This window comes from Aricia agestis, chromosome 2 (assembly GCF_905147365.1).
Source record: "Aricia agestis chromosome 2, ilAriAges1.1, whole genome shotgun sequence".
NCBI lineage: Eukaryota > Metazoa > Arthropoda > Insecta > Lepidoptera > Lycaenidae > Aricia > Aricia agestis.
Window position 1 is genome coordinate 4,736,440 of NC_056407.1, and position 23,682 is coordinate 4,760,121.

Here is a 23,682-nt window from a genome sequence, read left to right on the forward strand (position 1 = left end):
AAAATACATTTTTTTATTGGGGCGGAGTAGGTAAGGTATTTATAAATAATAAAAATATATGTGCGATACTTTAACATTATATTTTATTAGTTACCGTTACACAGTTACAGTCTGTCAAGAAAGAGTAGACGCTGAAATAAATTTTCCAAACATAATCACGATCAAATGGTAGTTTTGCGCCTTGTATTTTCACAGAGAACGTTTAGACTTTGTACACTTCAAATAGTAACGGCAAGCGGTAGTAGCAATTTTCGGACGCCAACCAGGCTTTTAAATTTTTTTCAACCATAATTCCAGTCTTCCTTCGTCAGACGGAACCCTGTCAATTATTTTAAGAGCATAATATGTATTTGATAATAAAAATCGGTTATCGGAGATTTCAATACAATTATTATAGATATCGATAAGTTTTATCGACAGAAAACTCCAGCACTATTGAATTTTATTGTTTATCAAAAATCGGTAAAACAAAGGTAAATATGTGATGAATACGGTATAATAAGATTAGTACTACATTTTTAAGTGCTTATATTATCAATAAAAGTTTAATATCGTAGAAATGAGCTGTTAAAATCACTTACTTGTGAAATGTAACCCATGTGGGGTTACACCGCGATATGATAAACAATTTGATAAACGATTTGATAAACAATAAAATTCAATAGTGCTGGAGTTTTCTGTCGATAAAACTTATCGATATCTGTAATAATTGTATTGAAATCTCCGATAACCGATTTTTATTATCAAATACATATTAAGCTCTTAAAATAATTGACCGGTTTCCGTCAATTATTTTAAGAGCATGGACGGGAGCGCTGATGGAGCGCTGCTGGTAAAGGAGAACTGTCAAACACATGTCAAAAATGACGTTTTTGTATGATAGAAGCGTTTAGATCTTGTTTAGTTCCTTTTCTCGCCACGTTCAAATAAAGCCTTGTCGAGCTGTAGAATGTAGATAAAATATTGTACAAGCTCAACAAGGCTTTACAGTCTCTCAGTACTCGACAATTTAATCTCATAGTCATCATGTTCAAACATGCTTGTGTAAGTGTATACGTAGGGTTGCCATCACCCAAATTCCCTTCGCCGGTCAGGCACGATAAAATTCCCGGACATTTGGCCGAAATGTGGTCATTTCCCCGGACACCTCTTTGTCTTAAACAGTATTTACGATAGCGTCTTGCCAATTTTTGCTTTTCCAACAAGAATCTGTAAAAATCTGACTAACTCAAGTCCGTGCAAGAAACCGTGTGAGCTTAGCGAGTTTTTATTTTTCGTTTATTGCTGCATGACTTAAAAGTTAAATTTCTCTAAATGTTTGGATTTTACCCGGACGCTTTTCAAAAAACCGGCAGGACGCACCACGGACGCCCTTCAAACTAGGACAAATCCGGGGAAATCCGGACGGGTGGCAAACCTATGTATACGTACCATCATGGAATTAATGTATACTACGTATACGTAGTATATGTATATTAATTCCATGCGTACCATATACGTACACATATTTTTCACACTGCACACAGATGAAACCCAATTTTGGTTTCGTTTGACAGCTCGAGATTACGGACTACGCACTGACCTCTATAATACACTGTATTTTAAAGGTCAGTGGGACTACGGTATCTTAACTTTGTGGTTCATATCTGGAATCTTATGTGTTTTTGTATCATTCATATTTAAAAGCTTTATCGAACTGTACAGTAGGAGCACAGATTTAAGTTTTTAACTGCTTCAATATCTCATCTGTGATTCATATGTATGATGTACCCCACAGAGTACTTTATTATATGTATCCCTTCTGTGTTTAGGGACGGCAATATTTTTCTTGTGTGGATTGGAGATTTCAAATAATTATTCTTTATTTATAATCAATATACGGGGTAAGGTGTATAACCAATTATACACCTTACCCACTGCGCTATTGCACTGATACACAGTGCAATCCATAAAGTTAATATACTTAGGTATATTAACTTTATGGTGCAATCCAAAACTTCAAAACAAGCAATACAAAACATGACAGTGGATATAGATAGAAAAAGAAAAGAAGTTCTTTTCTCATGAAATGTTGTCTGTACATGCCATAAAGTTAATATACCTAGCGGAATAGAGAAACAAAGGCCTGAGCAAGAGAGATGTCATTATCAGTAACACTGCGTGGTAAAAAGAGACGTGTGATGCATGACAGCAGCACTCTTTTTTTGACGTCCAGTCGGCACCTGCCGCACGTTGACAATTTAATCTCATAGCAATCATGTTCAATCATGCTTGCGTAAGTGTATACCACAGAATACTAGTATATATTGGTGTATGCGTACACATATTTTTACACACAGATGAAACCAATTTTGGTTTCGTTTGACAGCTCGAGATTGTTGCTCTATACATGCCGACAACATAAATAAAAGAATAAATCCAAGTAAACAATAATTTATTCAAATTCATTATCAGCTTTAAACATTACTGTAAACTAAATCTATATTTTGAGTAAGTTATAATATTATACAGCAATTTGATTTCATTGAATTGATAAAACATGAGCAATATATAAAACATTGTAACTTCATAACCATAATAAAATCCCTGTTCGTTTTCAGTCAGATATAAAGCTCACAACATGTTTGTCTGTGAATCACTTCACTTGATATTTATTAGCAAACCTCGACTGGTCTTAGCGTGTTTACACACGGCGCCGCGGCAGCGTCGTGTGAAAAGGGCCCATAGAAATGTATGCAGCAGCGCCGCCGCGGCGTGTGTGTAAACAGCCTTACAAAACACAGCACAAGGTTTGACGTGGGTTTTACACACCAGTTAACAGATTAACATGGGTTGAAAATTCACATTATTATTGAAAATAGGATAGTAATAAAATAACGAATATCAAATAATATAATTTAAACATGAATATTGCAGTCGATTAATTCATTAGACCAAATTGTTCATTATACATTCAAAATTTAGGCATATCACCTGCCTGATAAGTAATTAGTTTCTTCTGAAAACCTATTACTACATATTTCGTTTGAATTATTTGTGAAACCAGTGACCATGACCAACGATTATTTATCAATAAATAAGAACTTGATTGCTAAAGATTTTTTATATCGTAAAGTTAGAGATCAACTGTTGTCATTTTTAAGCACTTAAAATTAGTTTATTGGTTAACTTCTATACAGATAATTTTAAAATTAAATTAGCAGTTACCATGGAAAATGCAAACACCAACTATTATAGTTCTCTGCCTCCCTTTGCAAAGTTCCGTCGAATTTAATTGCATCGGAAAGATAATGATATAAATAATTTTATCGAGTTCACGAACTATGATAAAAAGTGGCCACGATAATCGCTAATATAATAATGTGCATATTAGACATAAGTGCTATACTATTCTAGACTTATTCGTTGGCGTTCAGTGAGTTATAGGCTGTTTCTAAGGCCGAGTACAGTTTGTCTATTGCTATTTGCTATGTATTTACTGTAAAAATAACAAGCAGCGCATTGATCGAAAAGTTCTAGAGATTCTCGAAACTTTATGAAAAACCAAAAAAGTTATTGCATTTCCAAGTTTTACCATCACAAGAAATATTTATACTCTACTAGATAATTTAACAATAAATAAATGCTAAATAATACCAATAGCCACGTTAGGTTTAAATTCTATTTGTTTTATGTAACATCATGTTGTGGCGATATAATATTTTGTAATCACAAATAGGAAATGTGACAAAGTTATTAGGAATTTTAAATGTGAAACTGTATGCATCGTAATGATTTAATCACATAGTAAAGTGTATAAATAAAATAATGCAAAATAATAAAAATATTTAAAAATTAATTCACAATCCTAATTCATCATATAGACACTATAAAAAAGTTAATAAATAAATGTAGAGAATAATTAAAAAATAATGCATACAGTCACACAGCATACAATAATTTAGTAATAACATTGCTTGCGTGAACAATAACTTAAGATGTCAGCTTCAACACAAATCAGCTTCGAGCGCTGCTCTCCTGTGACAAAGCTGCGGGTTTTGCACTTTTGCCAACGAAGATTTCTACCTCCTGAAAAAAGAAAAGGATTTTATTAACAACTTTTCCTGATAGAAATTATATGTAAATATTTTATATATGCCCGCCCATGTAAATATTTGCATGAAGTGTTTAAATAAATAAATAAAATTATGAACGGTTCAAGCTTTGTGAGGGCTCGCGTCGTTTTTCTGTGTGGTAATAATATTTAAGACAGTTTTTTAATATTTAATTAGTAACCAAACCTTGACTGTGTTAAAGCACTTGAAATCAATAGGTGTGATGGCTTTTCCGTAAAGTGTACCACACAAGTGCTCAGGTTTTTTTTTTTTTTTTTAATGAAATAAGGGGGCAAACGAGCAAACGGGTCACCTGATGGAAAGCAACTTCCGTCGCCCATGGACACTCGCAGCATCAGAAGAGCTGCAAGTGCGTTGCCGGCCTTTTAAGGGGAATAGGGTAATACGGGAGGGTAGGGAAGGGAAGGGAAGGGAATAGGGTAGGGGTTAGGGGATTGGGCCTCCGGTAAACTCACTCACTCGGCGAAACACAGCGCAAGCGCTGTTTCACGCCGGTTTTCTGTGAGAACGTGGTATTTATCTGGTCGAGCCGGCCCATTCGTGTCGAAGCATGGCTCTCCCACGTCTAAAATTGGTTGTGGGATATATTATGTGCTATCAGAGAAGTTGATTCCTATGCAAACCTAAGTAGTTTTGTTGCGTTACGTCAAACCCAGCTGACAGATCACAGATCACAATTAACATTGAATTGGGACTTCAAGCTGCGTTCTCGAATGTATGATACAAGGTTTTGAGGTTACATTGTATTTATTCTGGTTTAGTTGTTTCTTTCCCTTCTTTAGTTAGTTATTATTAATTAGGGTTCCGTACCTCAAAAGGAAAAAACGGAACCCTTATAGGATCACTTTGTTGTCCGTCTGTCCGTCCGTCCGTCTGTCAAGACCCTTTTTCTCAGGAACGCGTGGAGGTATGAAGCTGAAATTTATATCAATTACTCAGGTCTACTGTCCCTTGAAGCTGTGAAAAAATCAAACTTCTAAGCCAACGCAATCAAAAGATACAGCCGTTTATGCCGCAAATTTTCGACACTTGCAAGGGAATCAAAACCTACAGGGTGCTTCCCGTGAACTCAGAATCTTGAAATTTGGTACGAAGCAACGTCTTATAGCATAGATAAAGGAAAAATTACGAAAACCATAAATTTTTAGTTACATCACATAATATATATTTTTTTAATAATTTTAAACTTACTACCCATTTCCTCATAAACGCGTAGAGGTATTAAATTGAAATTCATACCAAATACTCAGGTCTATAATACATTTAAGCTGTAACAAAATCAAACTTCTATGTCAACGCAATCAAAAGAAACAGCAATTTAAGCTGCATATTTTGAAACTCGCAAGTACTCGCAAGGGAATCAAAACCTAAAGGGTACTTCCAGTCGACCTAGAATCTTGAAATTTGGCATGAAGCAACGTTTTATAGCACACATAAAGGAAAAATTCCGAAAACCTTAAATTTTTAGTTACATTACAAAATATATATTTTTTAATAAATATAAACTTATTACTTTTTATTACTTAAACGATAAAGAGATCTTTGTCTTAAATTTATGCTCCTCCATCTTTCCCCATTGTAATGTTATGAATTTCATTTTGCAATAAAAATACCATAGTTATGACTCGATTGTCGTAATGAACGAACTTTGTAAACCTTGCAGGTTTGTACGGAACCCTCGGTGCGCGAGTCCGACTCGCACTTGGCCGGTTTTTTTTAGCTTAATATACATAGGATAGTATTTAGTTTAGTGTATTTTATTTAATAGTTAGTCAATTATGGATGTTGATCCGCCGGATCCTGGTGGTGGGGATATCTTATCATTGGATATGCCCAGCACGAGTTCGGACGCGTCTATTGTTAGAAAAAGACCAAATGTGGACAGTATTCCAATTAACTCCAAAAGAAATACATTGGTAAATCCTTCGATACAGCTTATATACAACCATCCAGACTTTTTGGCTGATAAAAATATTCTGAAGGCGATGTTGGCCCATTTATTGTCCAGGTTTCAAGGAATGAACCGAATAATGCTTCTGGGGTGGTTTTAAAACCTATAAATTTCGGACAATTTCTGTTTAAAAATAATATCAAAAAAATTGTGACAGATGGCATTAAAAGATTAGGACGGAATAAGGTTGCAATAGAGTTTGAAGATTTTGAAAGTGCGAACTCTTTTGTTATTAACCCTATTTTACAAGAAAATGGGTACTCTGCAACGATTCCTGCATACAACGTATTTCGCATGGGGATAGTCCGCGATGTCCCCGTCGAGTGGGCCATGGAGGAATTAGTGGAAAATATAGAAGTCCCTAATGGTTTTGGTAAGGTTGTGAGGGCACGAAGATTGAGCCGGAAATCAGTTGTCAATAATTCTCCGACTTGGATTCCCACGCAATCAGTTGTGTTAACTTTTTCTGGGCAAAAACTGCCTAATCGAGTATTTTGTTTTTACAATTCGCTGCCGGTTCAAATTTATAGTTTACCAACTATTCAATGCAACAAATGTTGTAGATTCAGGCATGTAAAGGCGTTGTGTAGATCCCAGCCCAGATGTTTTAAGTGCTCTGGAACTCATGAAGGTGAAACTTGTTCAGTGCTCTGTCTGTATCTTGTATTTTTTGTTTTGGTCCCCACCACCATATTCTAGGCAAAAATCCATAAAATTGTTAATGTCTCAGGAAAGCATTTCTTACATGGAGGCTTCTGCAAGGCTCCCCAAGGTAAGTCGTTCTTTCGCTGATGCCTCGAAAACTTATCAGTCTTCGCCCCCCTCGCTACCTTTGCATCACGCCGATCTGAGTTCCCAAGCGTCTACGGTTCTGCGCTCATATCGCAAAACCGTTCTTTCTCCTCGCCGTACTCCTCCTCCAGCGGCTCCAGGCTATGACCATCTCGCTCATCAGGATTTAATAAGAAGCCCAAATTTTTCCTCACATAATGGAAGTGCTTTTCCTAATCAGGGACAGGCATCCCAAGTCTCCACTGAAGGTGTTGTCCCTACACAATTGTCACCCAATGACAATATGATCGAGTTTATGTTTGCGTTTATCATCAATTTTGTTTCTCGGTTTAGTGACGGCTTACCGGACAATATCCTAAATCATTTATCTAAGCTTTCATCTTTCATACCTCAAAATGGCACTCAAAATCATCCAGTGGAACTGTCGTAGTTTGAAAAACAAAAACCAGGAGATTAGGACTCTACTTCGAAATTTTGAGTCATGGCTGTTCAGGAAACATGTCCTGGCGTTCGTTTTAGAATTCCAGGTTTTTCATGTTTCCGGGACGATCGAAGTGATGCAAAGGCTGGATCAGCTATTTTAGTTCGTAATACTTGTAAATATTCGCTCATTCCATTACCTCCCCATAGTGATGGGATAAATATTGTTACTGTTCGAGTCATGGATGTCACATATGTTTCTGTATATATTCCGAATCCTAACGCTTCTTTACTAACCCCTATTTTTATCCCCTTTACCACCTCCTGTTGTATTTTTGGGAGATTTTAATATTCACAACATGGTGTGGGGTTCCCATTTCAATGATAACCTGTCTAGTTCTTTATTAGATTTTATTGATGACCGTAACTATGTCATTATTAATGATGGCTCCCCAACTCGAAGGGTTGCACCATCACAGAATCCTAATAGCGCTGTCGATTTGTCATATTTTGTTATATATTTTGTTTCTTCTGATCTTTCTTTGCAGTGCTCTTGGTCTATTCTTCCTAACTCTTATGGAAGTGATCATTTTCCAATTGTTATATATTTTCAAAACTCCAGTGGACCTTGTTCCGTTAACATCCCCCAAGACAGAAATTTAACCTGGCAAATGCTGATTGGGATCTGTATTCTGTTGCAACGGATGAGGAGTTTCAATCTATTCCTCAGATTACAACGGATAACATTTATGATGTTTACCCGTCCATTAAGTTGGCTTTATTACGAAGCGCTGAAAAATCTTTCCCCGTCAAAAAGCTTGGTCCATTTAGAATGCCGTCTCCTCCTTGGTGGGATGCGGAGTGTACAGAGATTTGTAAAAAAAGAAAGGAGGCAGAATGAGCCTACTCATTATCAATGACTATGTCAAACTTTCTTACGTATAAAAAAATTGCTGCTCAGGCTAAGAGACTTTTCTCTAAGAAAAAAAGACGTGGGTGGCAACTTTTTTGTGAAAGTTTATCCCCCCAATCTCACCCTTCTCTGGTATGGCAAAAAATAAAAAGATATCGAGGGTCATTTTCTTGTGAGATCCGGGATTCTAATAGTGACCCTTCGTGTTGGATTGATACCTTTGCAGAAAGGTTGGCTCCTCCTTCAGCCCCTCTACAGGAGGAATTAATGGTATATGAAAATTCTGGTACTGTCACTAGTGACCTAGATGGTCCATTTTCATGGGAGAAATTTCAGTTGGTATTGGAAGCCCTGAGGGACTCTACCCCCGGTGTTGATGGGATACCGTACTCATTTATTGTTAAAAGCGGAACTACAACGCAAAAAATTCTTCGAGGCGCTCAATGTAATATTTCAGACAGGTATTCCTTCACAAGAGTGGAAGACTCAAGTTATGTGCATAAGTGCATACGTGGGAGAGCCATGCTTCGGCACGAATGGGCCGGCTCGATCGGAGAAATACCACGTTCTCACAGAAAACCGGCGTGAAACAGCGCTTGCGCTGTGTTTCGCCGAGTGAGTTTACCGGAGGCCCAATCCCCTACCCTATTCCCTTCCCTACTCTCCCCTATTCCCTTCCCTTCCCATCCCTACCCTCCCCTATTACCCTATTCCCCCTTAAAAGGCCGGCAACGCACCTGCAGCTCTGCTGATGCTGCGAGTGTCCATGGGCGACGGAAGTTGCTTTCCATCAGGTGACCCGTTTGCTCGTTTGCCCCCTTATTTCATAAAAAAAAAAGTTATTATCCCAATTCTGAAACCCGGTAAACCTGACGGTATCCCATCGTACCATACATACCGTCCTATTGCCTTGTCCTGCACCCTTTCGAAAATTTTGGAGCATCTCATTAAAAATAGATTGGAATGGTTTGTGGAGGGTAAAAATATTCTTCCATATTTTTACCCTTGTTGGCTTTCGGAAAAACTTAAGTACTACAGACTGTCTGGCAACTTTTGTGACCGATGTCCGTTTGGCATTTTCTAAAAATGAGGCAGTGGTGGGTGTATTTCTAGACATACAGTCAGCTAATGATAATGTTCTCCTCCCCGTTCTTAGACATAAATTACTCAGATTAGGTGTATCAAGAAAAATTGTTAATTATATTTGTAACTATCTATCGTCTAGGACTGTTAATGTGCAATATAAGAATATATCCGTCCCTCCAAGGTATGTTTGGAAAGGTCTTCCTCAAGGTTCTGTCCTTAGCCTACTTCTATACCTGTGACCTTGAAAGCTCTGTAAGCTGCTTCTGTAATATTCTCCAGTATGCTGATGATTTGGCTCTATATATTATCTGTAAGGATATTATTCTAGGTTGTAATCGACTAAATTCTGCAGTGTCCTACTTAAGCGACTGGCTGGAGAATCATGGTCTCTCAATTTCCATAGAAAAAAGCTCTGTCGTTGTTTTCTCGAGAGCTAAGTATATCCCGGATATTTCTGTAGTTTACAGTAACCAAGTTTTTCCAGTTAGGGATTCTGTTAAATATTTAGGCCTTGATTTGGATTCGAAATTGTCTGGTACAAGCCACATTAATAATTGTTTAAAAAAGGCGGAAAGAAATTTAAATATCCTTCGATTATTATCAGGAGTTTGGTGGGGTTCTCACCCATACGTCCAAAAGTTAATGTACAATGCTTTAATTCGTAGCCACTTGGATTATGCGTCCTTTTTATTGGAGCCCCCGGATATTTCTGTAGTTTACAGTAACCAAGTTTTTCCAGTTAGGGATTCTGTTAAATATTTAGGCCTTGATTTGGATTCGAAATTGTCTGGTACAAGCCACATTAATAATTGTTTAAAAAAGGCGGAAAGAAATTTAAATATCCTTCGATTATTATCAGGAGTTTGGTGGGGTTCTCACCCATACGTCCAAAAGTTAATGTACAATGCTTTAATTCGTAGCCACTTGGATTATGCGTCCTTTTTATTGGAGCCATGTAGCAAATCTAGTTTAAAAATGTGTGATAAAGCTGCAGGCAAAATGTTTACGGGTAGTCATAGGTGCAATGAAGTCTTCCCCTATTAATGTGCTTCAAGTGGAATGTGCGGAGCCTCCTTTGTCCCTACGCCGACAGTATTTGTCGGACAGGTTTATATTTAAGGTATACCAGTGGTCTCGTCACCCTCTTATTAATAAGCTGTTTTCTCTTTCACAATTTTCAACCAGCAGTTATTGGAGGCATAAAAATTTAGCTTGTGTTGTGAAGAGCTATCAAAAGATAGTGTCTCTTCTATGTCCTGTGGCCCAATTTTCAATTAATCTGCTATTTGAAGCTTCTTTTTCCTCCCGTGTATTTTCTTCCAATAGTATTTTAAATTTACCCATAGTGAAAGGTTCCCCTGTTTCTAATAATCAATTTAATTCTGTAATAAGTGATAAATTTAAAGATTGGATGTTGATTTTTACGGACGCTTCCAAATTATCCGATACTTCTTGTGTAGGTAGTGCCGTTTGGATTCCAAAATTTAATGTTGTCCTTAATAATAAATTGCCTTCATTTTCTTCGGTTTTTAATGCAGAATCTCTAGCAATTTTTGAAGCGATTTCCTTTGTGGAATCGCACAAACTAAATAAGGCAATTATAATGTCCGATTGTAAAAGTTCCCTGGAAGCGATTTTGTCAAACCCCTTTAGAAGTAAATTTAAATTCCCTTTAATTTTTAAAATTAGGGAGTTACTATTTAAATGGTTTTTTAAATATTTGAAAGCTAATAAGCCTGTTTGCTCTACTATCTGTCGGCTACGTCTGGGTCACTCGTGTAACCTGGTATTTCTAGCTAAAATAAGGGTGAGGGATAGCTCATTGTGTGAATGTGGCTTGGAAGGCTCTCCAGACCATATATTTTTTGCTTGCGAAAACAACCTTTCATTGTACGATTATCTTCCTCGTCTATTCCTCGTCCCACTAATCTTAAATCTATTTTATCGTTAGTATATTCTCCATTTATAGACATCTTATGCTCGTTCATTGCTCACAATCACATTAGGCTCTAGTTGTAATATTATGAATTCTCTTCCTTTTATATTTAATAGGTATATTTATATTGTATTTATGTTTATGTACTCTGTGTATCTTTAAAGGCTAAGAAACAATATTTTGCTGTACATATTTGCTTGTTCTGGTTTTTTCTGTTTCACTATTATTATATCTTGTATTTGCATGGTCGCATGAAGTCATCACCCGTGCCCACTGCATGCCAATCAGTTTTCGTTATAAGTTATAACTGTTCACATTTTTCGCCTCAACTCTGACGCTGGCAACTCCTAAATGGGGAGGCTTACGCCAAAAGAAGAAGAAGAAGAACATTGAATTGACATATTATTCGACCAAATAACGTTGGTCTGTCAATGGGGATTGTCCATTTTTTTTTAATTTTGCTCATTACAAAAACATTTCGAGGAATAAGGTCAGTGATTGTTTTTCTGTATATAAACGAAAAAAATACCCATTAGTTACTTATATTTTTGAACAAATACGTTTAACCTTTGTTTGACCTTCAATGGCGTTAAATTAGCAATAAATTCGACCAACATTACGTTTCGAACTTTTGGTAAGCTCCTCGTATCAGCTTTCACATAATGAGAACTTGCATTTGACGAACCAGCCATTATAAATAAGATTGAAAGGAAATTTAAAACATATGCAGAGGTCAATTGGCGGCCGGTGATGACGTCAAAGCAAAACTTTAAAAATTTATTGAGAAAAAACTAGCCAATGAATTTCAAAATTATTTAATTTATATTCTTAAAATACCCTATTTTAACGAAAAAAAAATATAAAAAGTACATGTGATTTTTTTTTGGACAATGCCCATTGCATAGGAATCAACTTCCTCGATGGTACTAGGGCTCGCTTAGCTCGTCCTGTTTAAACACTATTAATAATATTAGTACGTGATTCTTGTGTACTTTACCTGTCCGTCCACGAGCTTATCGTCATCACCTGCCGGGCCAGCAGCGGGCGCGGCGCGGGCGGCTAGCTGGCGCTCACGAGCGGCCCTCCTGTAAATTAGTGATAACAAATAATTATTATTTAATTGTTGAAAACTCATGCATATATTGTCAGATAATAATAATCTTCAGCTCGGGCTAAACCAAGGGCACTTCTATTTTATGAGATTGCACAAAAAATCATTCAGCATGGTCATTTACAGAAGGACCATGCTGAAATGATGATCTATGTTGAGTTTATAATATGAATTTATATTTCTTATCACTTAAAGCTGTCTTCACAATACTGATTTTAATGACTATCGATTATAGGAGAACATGAAAACTTAGTACAGAACAGTGACAATACCTGCGTTGCTCGAGCATAGCTTTTCTTTCGGCCTCGCGTTTCTCGGCCGCGAGTCGCGCCTTCTCGTTCTTGACTTGCGGCGTGCGAGTGCGGGCGCGCGCCGGCGACGCAGCCACCTGCTTCGATACTACTGGCGCTACCTGAAATTGTACGTAAATTACATTAAATAAATGGTCTATAATCATAAAGTGGGTACGATTACCGCGTTGGAAACATGTTATTTCCAAATTTAGTTAGGACAATGCAGGCTGATCACCTGATTGTCCGACCAGTAAGACGATAAATGTGTTGGATGAGCATGTAAAAAGTCAGCCCTGTGCCTGATCTCTCGCCAGTCGTGTCGGCCGTCTGTCCCACTGGGTTATGAGAGTAAAGGAATAGAGAGTGCTCTTGTGTACTGCGCATACACTTAGGCACTATAAAAATTACTCCTGCGTACCTGGTCTGGTTTCAATGCCAGCCACCATCACCGAAACCGGTGTTGGAGTTATTTATAATACTTGTATAATATGTATACCCAAGGAAATTGATTCCTAGGCAGTTGACAGACCCACCGCCTTTGCTCAGCTTATGTCAATTTAAGTAAGCTATATATAGCTTGGATGGGTTTGACTTAACGCCATCAAATTACTTATGTCCTCCATTTGCCTAGGAATCAACTTCTCTGGGAACTTATCTACATCCTACTATTACAACTCCTAGGGCCTATTTCACCACTTAACCTGACAGATAGAGTATGGTGAATCTGTCAAAAAAAGTTGTGAATAGCCTATCCAGCACTCATCAGGAAGTGGTGAAACAGGCCCTTAGACAATAGTGGTATACATACCTCCTGCCAATCATTGGCCTTGAGCGCGGCTATATGCTGGTACAGGGCGTCGACATTCCGCACCTGGAGGCACACCATGTCCCAGAAGCCCTGCAGGTCCTCCACCGTGGTGGGAAACTGCTCGTCGCCGCGCTCGTTTATGTTGTTGTAGCACAGACCTGACATCAGAGTGTTAGTGTTATTATTCAATATTCAGTGCCCCCTAAAGAAGCCGTTATACATAAAAATCTTGGTTTATTATTATTATTTATTATGTTGTTAACATTCTTTCAGTGCAATAATAATAATAATAATAATTACACAAATGACTGTAACTAAATAAGTATCCATGCATTGGGCTCCATTCCACCGCGGCGCACGGAGAGACTACGCACGTGCGTCAAGCTTCGCTTTGTAAGAAAATATACGTGACCGTGTCAACTGCAACCCACGGACACGCTACGCACGAATTGACTCACGTAGCTTGCTCGAATATGGTGCACACGTAGCTCTGGCGCTCTCACGCTGGCCACGCTACGCATGCTATAGATCAGTTAACTAAAGCTGGCACGTTCACAGTGCTCACTTATGCATTTTCACTATACAGTACGTTTAAAAATATAATATGCTATCGTACATCGTACATACGCACAAAATTATCGTATGTGTACGATAATTATCGTACGGTTCCGAACCCTGGCCGCGCGCCGATCACACGTTACCGACTTGTAACATCACGCTGTATTTATAAACAGTAGCATAAGAAAAACAATAACTGTCCCCTTTACGCTCATAAGATAGACCGCGTGCGAGAGAGACGGGCAGACTTTTTATGATGCGTATGCAGTACGACGTCACGCCACGCGCTTATTCACATACACTACACAAGCGCAATGTTTAAATTTGTTGATCGTACCAGCTCTTGTTAACTGACGTGTATGCACGGGATACACGGAAGCGTGTACATAGTCGTAAGTAACGTGTTTGTGCTGCAGTGGAAATGTTGACCCACATAGTCAAAGAAATAAATCCGTGCACGTCCACGCGTGCGCGCGGCCGTGCACAGCGTGCGCCGCGGTGAAATGGAGGCTTAAAGATGACAACAATATATAGTTACCTTCAAATTGTTGCATCTTCTGTGTTGCCAGGAGTCTTGCTTTACCAGCGGCCGATCTTAACAGGCCAAGAACTTCTTCGCTCACATTTTCCTTATCCTGTAATATAATATAATATTTTCATCATTGAGTGTTTAATGACTTTATTATTACTACATGATTTTAATAAATTTTTAATAAGTATGCAAAACAAAAATAAACCGTTTCCTATGTTTAATATACTATACAGTGTATATTGCTATAAAATATTATATGAATTTGCAACTTTATAATCTAAGTGTTAAATTTTACCTGTAAGCTTTCCAACTCCTTTTCAGCACCAACGGCCAATGCAATCAATCTTTCAGTCTCTTTTTTTTCCAAGTCTATAAAGTAATAAGCGTCCTTCACTCCCTCCCCATTCACTATCTCAAGCCCATTTACACCATTCACAGATTTAATGGAATCGTCTAAATTTATCACAGAAACACCATTTGTCACTTCACTAGTCTCATTTTCTACTGAATCAGTCTTGGCAGGCTTCGGAATGTCTTCTTCTGATTTTTGAGGTGATAGGTCCGATTTCAAACTCTTCCTCGGCGAGAGTACCGGCAGCTGCGCTCGGAATTCGGGCCTGAGATGCCTCAATACTGGCAATACTTGGTCTTCTTCTTTGGGACTAGTGTACACGTTTTCGCTGTCAAAACTATCCGTTGACTTGCGTGGGGACAGTATCCGTTCATTGGGACAGTTGAGGGACTTTTCAGTTAAAACTTTGGGGTCGTCGTCCTCGCCACCACTCTTTAGTTTATGCCTCTTTTGGTTGAAGAACCCTTGGGCGAGTGCTCCCGGCCCGTAGAGACGCTCAACTCGTTGCTGGATGAAGCTTTTCATTGGACTCGTCAGTTTCTCTCCATTTTCTTTCGTAATTTCTACTCGTTTCGAAACGCCATTCGAAGAAATTGTATACGATTCAGAGGTGAATTTCGTTTCCTTGGTAGTAGTTACAGATTGACGGAAATTGGTTTCGGAGTAGCTAGACTTGAAAGTAGTCTCCTTGACATGGTCCACTTCATCTTTTTGGTGAAGCATCGACGTAGCGAAGTTTTTACTTTCGTTGGAAATGTAAGGCCTACTGGTGGTCGTCATACTGCCGAGAAACTCGTCTTTCAGCTGTTTATTTTCAGCTGCCATAAAGGCATTTATCGGAGACGCGAGGTGCGGATCTGTGTGCGCCTTGGAAGGCGCTTTTTGTGTCAAATTGGTGCGCGTATCATGAGGGCCAAATGTTGGTACCAACAGCTTGTTAGCACTTACGGGAATCGGAACTAGTAGGGAATTATTTTCGCTTCTGTACTGGTATGTGTGTGTGATCGGCCTTATTGGAGATGCTTCTCGACTTTTGTTGATGTCTTGTCGCAATTTTGAGTCATACGTTGTTAAATTTGAGTATCCGTTAACGGAACAGGCCAAGTTAAGATAACTAGGTTTTTTGTGTGGTAATTCGTCACGTTTTTTCTGATGACTTCTTGATCTGTGGCTTGAAGAATCGATATGGATTTTGGGTGGAGGTTTTAGTAGATTATGTGATTTATTTGGAGTTGGCGTGGGATTATCTGGAGTTTTAGACGGTGTCACGGGGATCTGTGCAAAGCTGGTTTGGTTGTTGGAGTATGCTCTTTCTTGAATGCGAGAAGTGAAGTCCCTTATTCTACTAGTCGTTGATGACGGGGTTAGGAGATTCAGACTCCCAGATGTTGTATCTGAAAAAAGAAAAAACAAAAAACATAAGAAGGGATACTTAAAAAATATAATTTTAATACAAAATATTTAAATTTGTATTAAGTATTTTGAAACTATAATATATATAAATTATTGAAGTTTTATAATTGTTCAATAAATATTACAGTTTGGCTTGTTTTCTATGCAAGGGATAGTGAACAAAAACTAAAGAATCTGTAAAAATTTATTTTAAATTTTGTAAAACTGGAGAATGGCTGAACCGTGTTTGGCTAATACACGTTTGAAGACTTAAGTCTTGAAATATTTGTGGAAGTCCAGGGAAGGTGAAGCGAGTGAGGTGAAGGGAATAGTGAGAAAATTTAGGGGTTACGTGAAACAAAGTTCATTGGTCATCTAGTATTAGTGTTAGCTGATATAAAAACAATAATTTATAGTGACATGATATGGCATACTCGTATTTCAAATAATTATGGTGTACCCATATTCTTTGCTATTAAGAAATAGTCTAGTTTCGAGTTTCAACAAATTATAAATCAGCCACATACAAATAATAATATACTTAATAGTTATGACATTACATTACCATTGAGAAAATATGTAAAATAATATGATATTCAATGTTTATTTCTTTATAGCACATTCCTACCCACAGAGAGTATTACATATTAACCCATTGATCGTGGAATAACGAGACACAATAGCTTAACTATTGTTATCGCGGCCGGATGCGGCCGCTTAGGGCTTCATGAATTAAGTCAACAGACTTACCTAGGAATATTAGAAAATAATCACACATTATAAAACTTTTTACCTATGCAAACCATTGCACAGTCTGTGTGAAAACTACACATTATCTAACTGATAACCTTTATCAAGATATTGAGTTGTAATAATTTCATCATAGTAATTATGCTATCCAATTATTTCTCAATAAGGTTCAGTATAAAATTTTGATTAAAGTATATGAAATTAATTTTATTGAAATAAATACTTGGGCATTTTTAACTTATGATTAAAGTAGGTACCTACTTACAAAGGTCTATTTCATGAATATTGGTACAACATTCTGAACAAATCAAACTTAAGCTAACCTCGACCTCTTTCGTTTGTCGTGCTGCAATGAGTCAGAAAATATATTTGTACGATACCATCGAAGTACAGATTTTATAAACATGAATCGAAGACGTCATAAGATTTTTAATGATGAATACACGCGATTCTTCGAAATTAATTAGATTGGTTGTACCCACATCATGCAAAATATAAAAGAAAAATTGTAATCGAATACTAAAATCATAAGAAAGCAGTAAAATAATACGTTAAAACATGTTTTAAAAGTGGCATTATATAGCGACGACTACTTTATTGTGTTGAATAACTACAAGTTATTTAACTTTATGTAAGTTCACAATCACAAATTATATCACAAATTATATTATTCTTGAAGCAACAATCACTTACTTTATCACACTTTGTACTGATTTTCAACTTTCTTGGCAAATATTTGGAAAAATCTTGAACGAAAATTCTTTTACAATTTCACAAATTCACAAATGTCAAACTCAAAACGTTAAACGTCAAACTTTTTTTTTTTTGTACCGTACTCAACGTCAAGTTTCACGCAAAAGGCATATCGTCAACGAGATTTTAAAAGTAGTTTTTTCGTCGTAAGAACGAGTACATAAGATTTTTAATAAAATACTTTCTTTCTTAACAGGCGAACCAGTCTGTAGTTTTAATTAAATAAATAAAAGAAATACGCCTGCAACCGACGATTATTTTGACTGCAATGACCAGCTTGAACATAATATTGTTATTATTTGCGTAGGCAGAATCGTATTGCATATTATTAAGATGCGAAGGCCGATTTATCAATATGGTCATGTGTGGAAGCAGTCTTTTGTTTGCTATATAAAATTGCCAATTTGCATTGTATGCAATTTATTATCAAAGGGCTGACCGTATAAAATACCATTATCATCATCATTCATCACTTCATCAGTCATCACATTGTACAGTACTCGGCGAAACATGGCGATAGCGGTCATTGACTCCCTGTCAAAAACTTTTCATTTTCTATATATACAGCTCCCAAATTAATAATGCGTATGAAAACCTTCGGCAATTTTCGTAATCACGGAAACACCCAAATCTATGAAACGTAAGAGCCCCAAACAATGTTTTTGCATTTTGCACCTTTTTCGAAAGAAATACAAGTAAATATCATAATATTATAGTTGGTACTCGGTGGCTGTCGCCGGTCCGTCAATTGTCTCTATTTTTGGCGCATGCGCCACAAAACCTTTTATTGCACATGGCAACGCCACCAACAAGTAGCTTATATTATTTTTACGGTCAAGTCGTAAACAGTTGGCGTTGCCATGGCATGACATGATTTGGACATGCGCAATAAAAGGTTTTGTGGCATCGTCTTCCGACGCTCGACGTGACGAATGACGAAAATTTCTATGCGCATTATCACTTTGGCAGCACTGTAAACCGCGATTGACAGTGAAGTGTCAGATGTTGTCAACCGCGGCTTCGTATATAGAAAATGACAAGTTTTGACAGGGAGTCAATGACCGCTACCGACATGTTTCGCCGAATACAGTATCTAAGACATCTAATAATAATGGGTGTACCCTGTTAACTACGAAGTTATAACTTATAACTTACCAGAAGTTAGAACTATGAATTTATTATATTTTAAAAAGAATTGTTTTATAATCTTCTACAATCTACACTAATATAATATTAAACATTATCGACCAAAAATTAAACAAGACTCATAATAAAGATCAAAATATAAATTACAAGAAGTAACGATTGTTCTGGGTAGTATAAACACTGAGGAAAATAATAATAAAGCTGCTAAAACTAGGGGAAACCAAAATGTAGAATACACAAATACGATAAAACATAAATAAAGTACTTAAGTACATATTATTTACTTAATTAAATTCGCAAGCATCACACGACATTTAAAAGGACAGAATACAATAAAAGAAAAATAATATTTGAATAAAGTTTATTGAAAATGAAAGCAATGAAATAAATGAATATTTTAGTAAGTAATTAAATATAAACTATGTCTACACAAAAATTGGATAAAGAGATTGGAGAGAGATAAAGATAATAGTGAAAACAAAATATGTATCATAAATAATATTTTTGGAGAGATCTTATGAATCATGCTAAAGCCCATCCATCAGAGTAAAATGCTTGTACAAAAGAAATGAGAATTAGTATTTTTATTGGCTCACAATTGACAATACCAACTATTCTCAGGTACCTAACAATTTGATATGCTTTACTGAAAAATAATGTTTTTGTAGGCTCTCACTGGCTCATTGGCTGTTGAGTCGAGAGAAGCAGATGAAGACTTGATATTGTTTTTGGTTTATTTTCATCTTATTTATAAAATGAATTAATATTATGGCTTGTAAATGGATGAACTTTGAAAACACACATGACACACATCCACTATATTACCTGAAAAGTCCGTGCTCGCGTCGACGTCTAACGAACAACTTCCAATCGAATCTACTGACTTATCCATCACTTTTACTATTAATTTCTTTGAGCAATCTTTCAATAAGTCAGCCTCTTTTACTTCTATTTCAAATGCACCGATACTATCCAAATCATTATCAAAGTTTTTTACCTCATTGGATTTAGGAGAAACAGTGGAACTAGGTAGTTTTATATCAGTATCATCTGTATTGATAGTCAAAATGGATGGTGGCTTAAAATCATCGTTTTGGTTGTTTTTGTCTAGAATCAAAGTACTCTGGCTAGTAAAGTTGCTTCTTATCGGTTCGATGTATTCGACATCATCGTCATAAACAAATAAATGATTGGAATGTCCGCTAGGTCCTTGTACGTCGGTGGCATCGGCCGGTATTGCGTCTATAACTGTTCGCGTCTTACTTAAACTTTTGTAGTAATGGTTTTCTAATTTTTCTAACTGCCTTTTGGTGTCCGATTGTTTCTTACGGACCGAGTCGATGATAACAGGCAAGTTTAAAAGATCAGGAGTTTTTTCTCTAGAATACTCACGCCTAAAAAGCGGTGAATCATCACTTTCGAGCTCGAAGCGTTTATATTTTGAGGAACAGTAGTCATCTATAGAAGATGTGTCAGACTTTTTATCAAAGAATGTATCTAAGGAGAAAAATGACTTTCGTTTCTTTTTTGGAGGGTTAGCTTTTTCAAAATTTTGGCGCACGAATGAGTCTGAGGGTTTGAACGGTTGAACGCAGATGTTACTCGTGTTAACTAACGATTTCGGCCTTGAGTTCTGTGGCAAACTTACGTCACGATTAGTTTCAATTTTTCTCGAATCTAAGCTCAGCGTTTTACGAAACCTTTCATTGAGATTCGTTAGTAAAAAATGTTTTCTGTCGGTTGACTTTGGTGTTACGTTGTACGAATGTTGCTTGCTGCTCGAAGGTTGTACATCTGGAATGCGCTCTGTGTATTTGAATTCTATTTCATTTTCTGAATAGTCTTTATCAGATTTTCCATACGGTTCTGAAGGACAAAGAGAGGACTGACGATTTTCTGGTCTATGAAAAGAGAACGAACCTCTATTCGATGAGGAATTATTTCTGTCGCAGATACAATTCTTAACACAGCTTAATTTTATACAATTTCTACTTTCCTGCTCTACTGTAACTTCATGCTTAGTATTTGGAATGTATCTGTCAGGTTTACTTTTATGAACGAGGAGATCTTGTCTTATCTTTTCCAATCTTTCGTCTCCATTTAACCCTCGTGTATATTTGGATTTTGGCGGCCGGAAGAATCTTATTGAACCAGAAGTGTTAGGATCTGTTGGTCTTCGACGTACAAACGGAGAGTCCGATATTTTGTTCACGCCGAGAAGAAGAACCGGCGATTTCTTGTCTTCGTCATCGGGCAGGTCACTGTAATGAAAATATGTATATTTATTATATTATAGTATATTTTTTTTTTACTCAGCAAAACAAATAAAATATGCCCAGCAACATAATCTATTAATTGAAATTAATATTTTATTCTTCATAAATTGATTTATTCTTCATAAATTGATTTAATGCCTCTTGGGGGTTTTCAAGATTTCAATTGAACATTTCATTTCAATTACTACTAATACATTATTCAAAACTGATAAGGAAGTATTAACGGTTAGTAGTAAAATCAAATAAAATGTTATACACCAAAGCATGAAAGCAAAAAACGCAAAACACAAAAATACTTACACATAGCAAACGTGAAAAGAAAGAAAAACACACAAACACTTAACAATATTAAGCCTAGAAGTGCAAGGTATATATATATATATACCTATAGGTCTTAGATAAGATATGCAATATGCATATTAAAATTACAATTATTATATCCGAAAACCTATAAACGGACCGAAATAAAGATTGCTGATTTGTAATTTGCTTTAAATTAAGCTAAAATAAGGCTTTATGAACGGCAACGAATATACATACTGCATGCCGTTCGTATTTTGGAATGCTCAATATTCACAGGTAGGTGTCGTGATTTGAATAGGTGCCACCATTAGCAAATTTTTGGACCCGTTACATAAAATAAAAGGACATTCACACCCACATAACTACTTTTATAGAGCAGTCATTTTATCGGTAAGTATACAAATTACAACCTCATACGTATAACCTGGTATAACGTAGGTAAGTAATAAACGATTTAAATGACCCATATTATGTACCATCCTGGCTAATCTAAAAGAGTTTATGATTTGTCACATTTCACATTTAGTTGACTATCTATCGGATATCAAGATTCAAGAATATAGAAAAAAGTAATGCATGAATCATTAATCATTATGCATACATTTAAAGCATAATACGTGGCTAAACAATGTTTCACCACTGCACTGTACTCGAGAAACAAGTAGGAAAGGTATGAAATGAGTTAGAAACATGCTAATTGCTAATTTAAGTTCACGGCAAGGCGAAAGACTCGATGAAGTAAGTCGACCTCTATTCTCAGTTCTCCAAAACAGTGTCAATATTCACATGAGCAACCCACGCTATTATGCAAGAATTGCCAATTTATGCTGTACGAGGAGACGTTTATAGATTAATAATTGTATTTTTATTCTAATTTTCTATAGAAACATCTGGGAAAATCAAACGGAAGATATCAGGCTTAACTTGTTTGAATCGGAAATTGATTTCAATTTGTAAGTCTTGCTGTCTCTTATACCTGTTTATTATCAAGGATAATAGTCAAACTCTGAGGTAACGGAGACAAATCAGCCACAACAACTCTCACAACGTTTTCTATCCATTAAAAGATTGTATACAATCGTTCTTGATATTAATTATCTTTGTAAAACTGAACCAATTATAACCACATGCACGAACAACGCCCATACGACGCAAATTAAAATGTATGTGTCGCAGCCGACTGGTTTAAATAGCCGTTCAATCAAACTGCTAGCCCTTTGACTAAACAACGCCATTCAATCACACGGCTATACGTCGTTTACCCGACTTGTTGACTACAACGTTCAACACTACAGCTAGACGACGCTTAGCCAACTGGTTTGTTTTTGTTTTGGCGGGGGGCTGCGCCCCCCAACCCCCCCTTTTATTTGACGGCGGTCGCCGGCTGCTGCCGCAGCACGCTCGCTGCGCTCGCTCGGCTCCCTCTGTGTTATGGTCTAAGTTATATCCTAACCTAACCAACTTTTGGACTTTCTGGATTGTGTTTGTTTTTGTTTTGACGGGGGGCTGTGCCCCGAACCCCCCTTTCGGGGGAGGCTGCGTCCATCCATTTCATAATCCCGTAATTTCTCCTCGAATATTTGTTGAAATTTTAATTCACTCGTATGTGCCTCCACAATTTTTGTCTCTTTAATAATACTTGTAACTTTTATTAACTACTTTCTTTCCGAAAAACAACCACAAACACCAACAAACACCTGCTAGTTGACGCCATATTGTAAATAAAACGCACCTAGCGCCGCAGCGGTGCGCGCTGAACTACTTCAATTAGACGGCGGCTTTTGAATCAGCTGTAGTGTTGAACGTTTTGAGCGACTAAAATATTCAATATAAAAGCTAGACGTGTGATTGAATGGCGTTGTTCAGTCAAAGGGCTAGCTGTTTGATTGAACGGCTATTTAAACCTAAAATGTCGGCTGCGACATATGCACCTTCCATTTGTGAAAATGAATAGTAAATAGGTATAAGTTAGTAATTCATTTAAAGCTCTCAGATTCGGCTATAATATATGAGTAATAGACAATAGTCGATCAACTAAAAAAAATTTATTCGGCGAAGTATAAAGGAACTTTTCGTTCAAATTCCTTTGAAAGTAACTGTACATTCATTGACCATACAAAAATTTAAAAAAAACTAGCGGTACCACGGAACCCCCTATATTGCGCGTGGCCGGTTTTTTTATGTTTGAAAGCTGA

The 23,682-nt window shown here is 36.8% G+C and overlaps 1 protein-coding gene across 3 annotated transcripts in view; it reads right to left on the reverse strand.

Annotated features, from left to right (window-relative positions):
* Positions 1–2,417: 2,417 nt before the first annotated feature.
* LOC121740010 overlaps positions 2,418–23,682 on the reverse strand; it is a 43,927-nt gene continuing 22,662 nt past the window's right edge. The window contains exons 3-9 of one of the 3 annotated variants that reach the window (XM_042132679.1): positions 19,734–21,169; positions 14,811–16,261; positions 14,522–14,618; positions 13,426–13,583; positions 12,597–12,736; positions 12,211–12,298; positions 2,418–4,068 (exon numbers count right to left, since the gene is read on the reverse strand). In XM_042132679.1, the coding sequence (XP_041988613.1) occupies positions 3,997–4,068; positions 12,211–12,298; positions 12,597–12,736; positions 13,426–13,583; positions 14,522–14,618; positions 14,811–16,261; positions 19,734–21,169 (3,442 nt within the window). In that variant the 3' untranslated portion in view covers positions 2,418–3,996. Of the gene's footprint in view, positions 4,069–12,210; positions 12,299–12,596; positions 12,737–13,425; positions 13,584–14,521; positions 14,619–14,810; positions 16,262–17,009; positions 17,053–19,733; positions 21,170–23,682 lie in introns of those variants that run through there. The other 2 variants (XM_042132681.1, XM_042132682.1) reach the window with 2 other exon arrangements.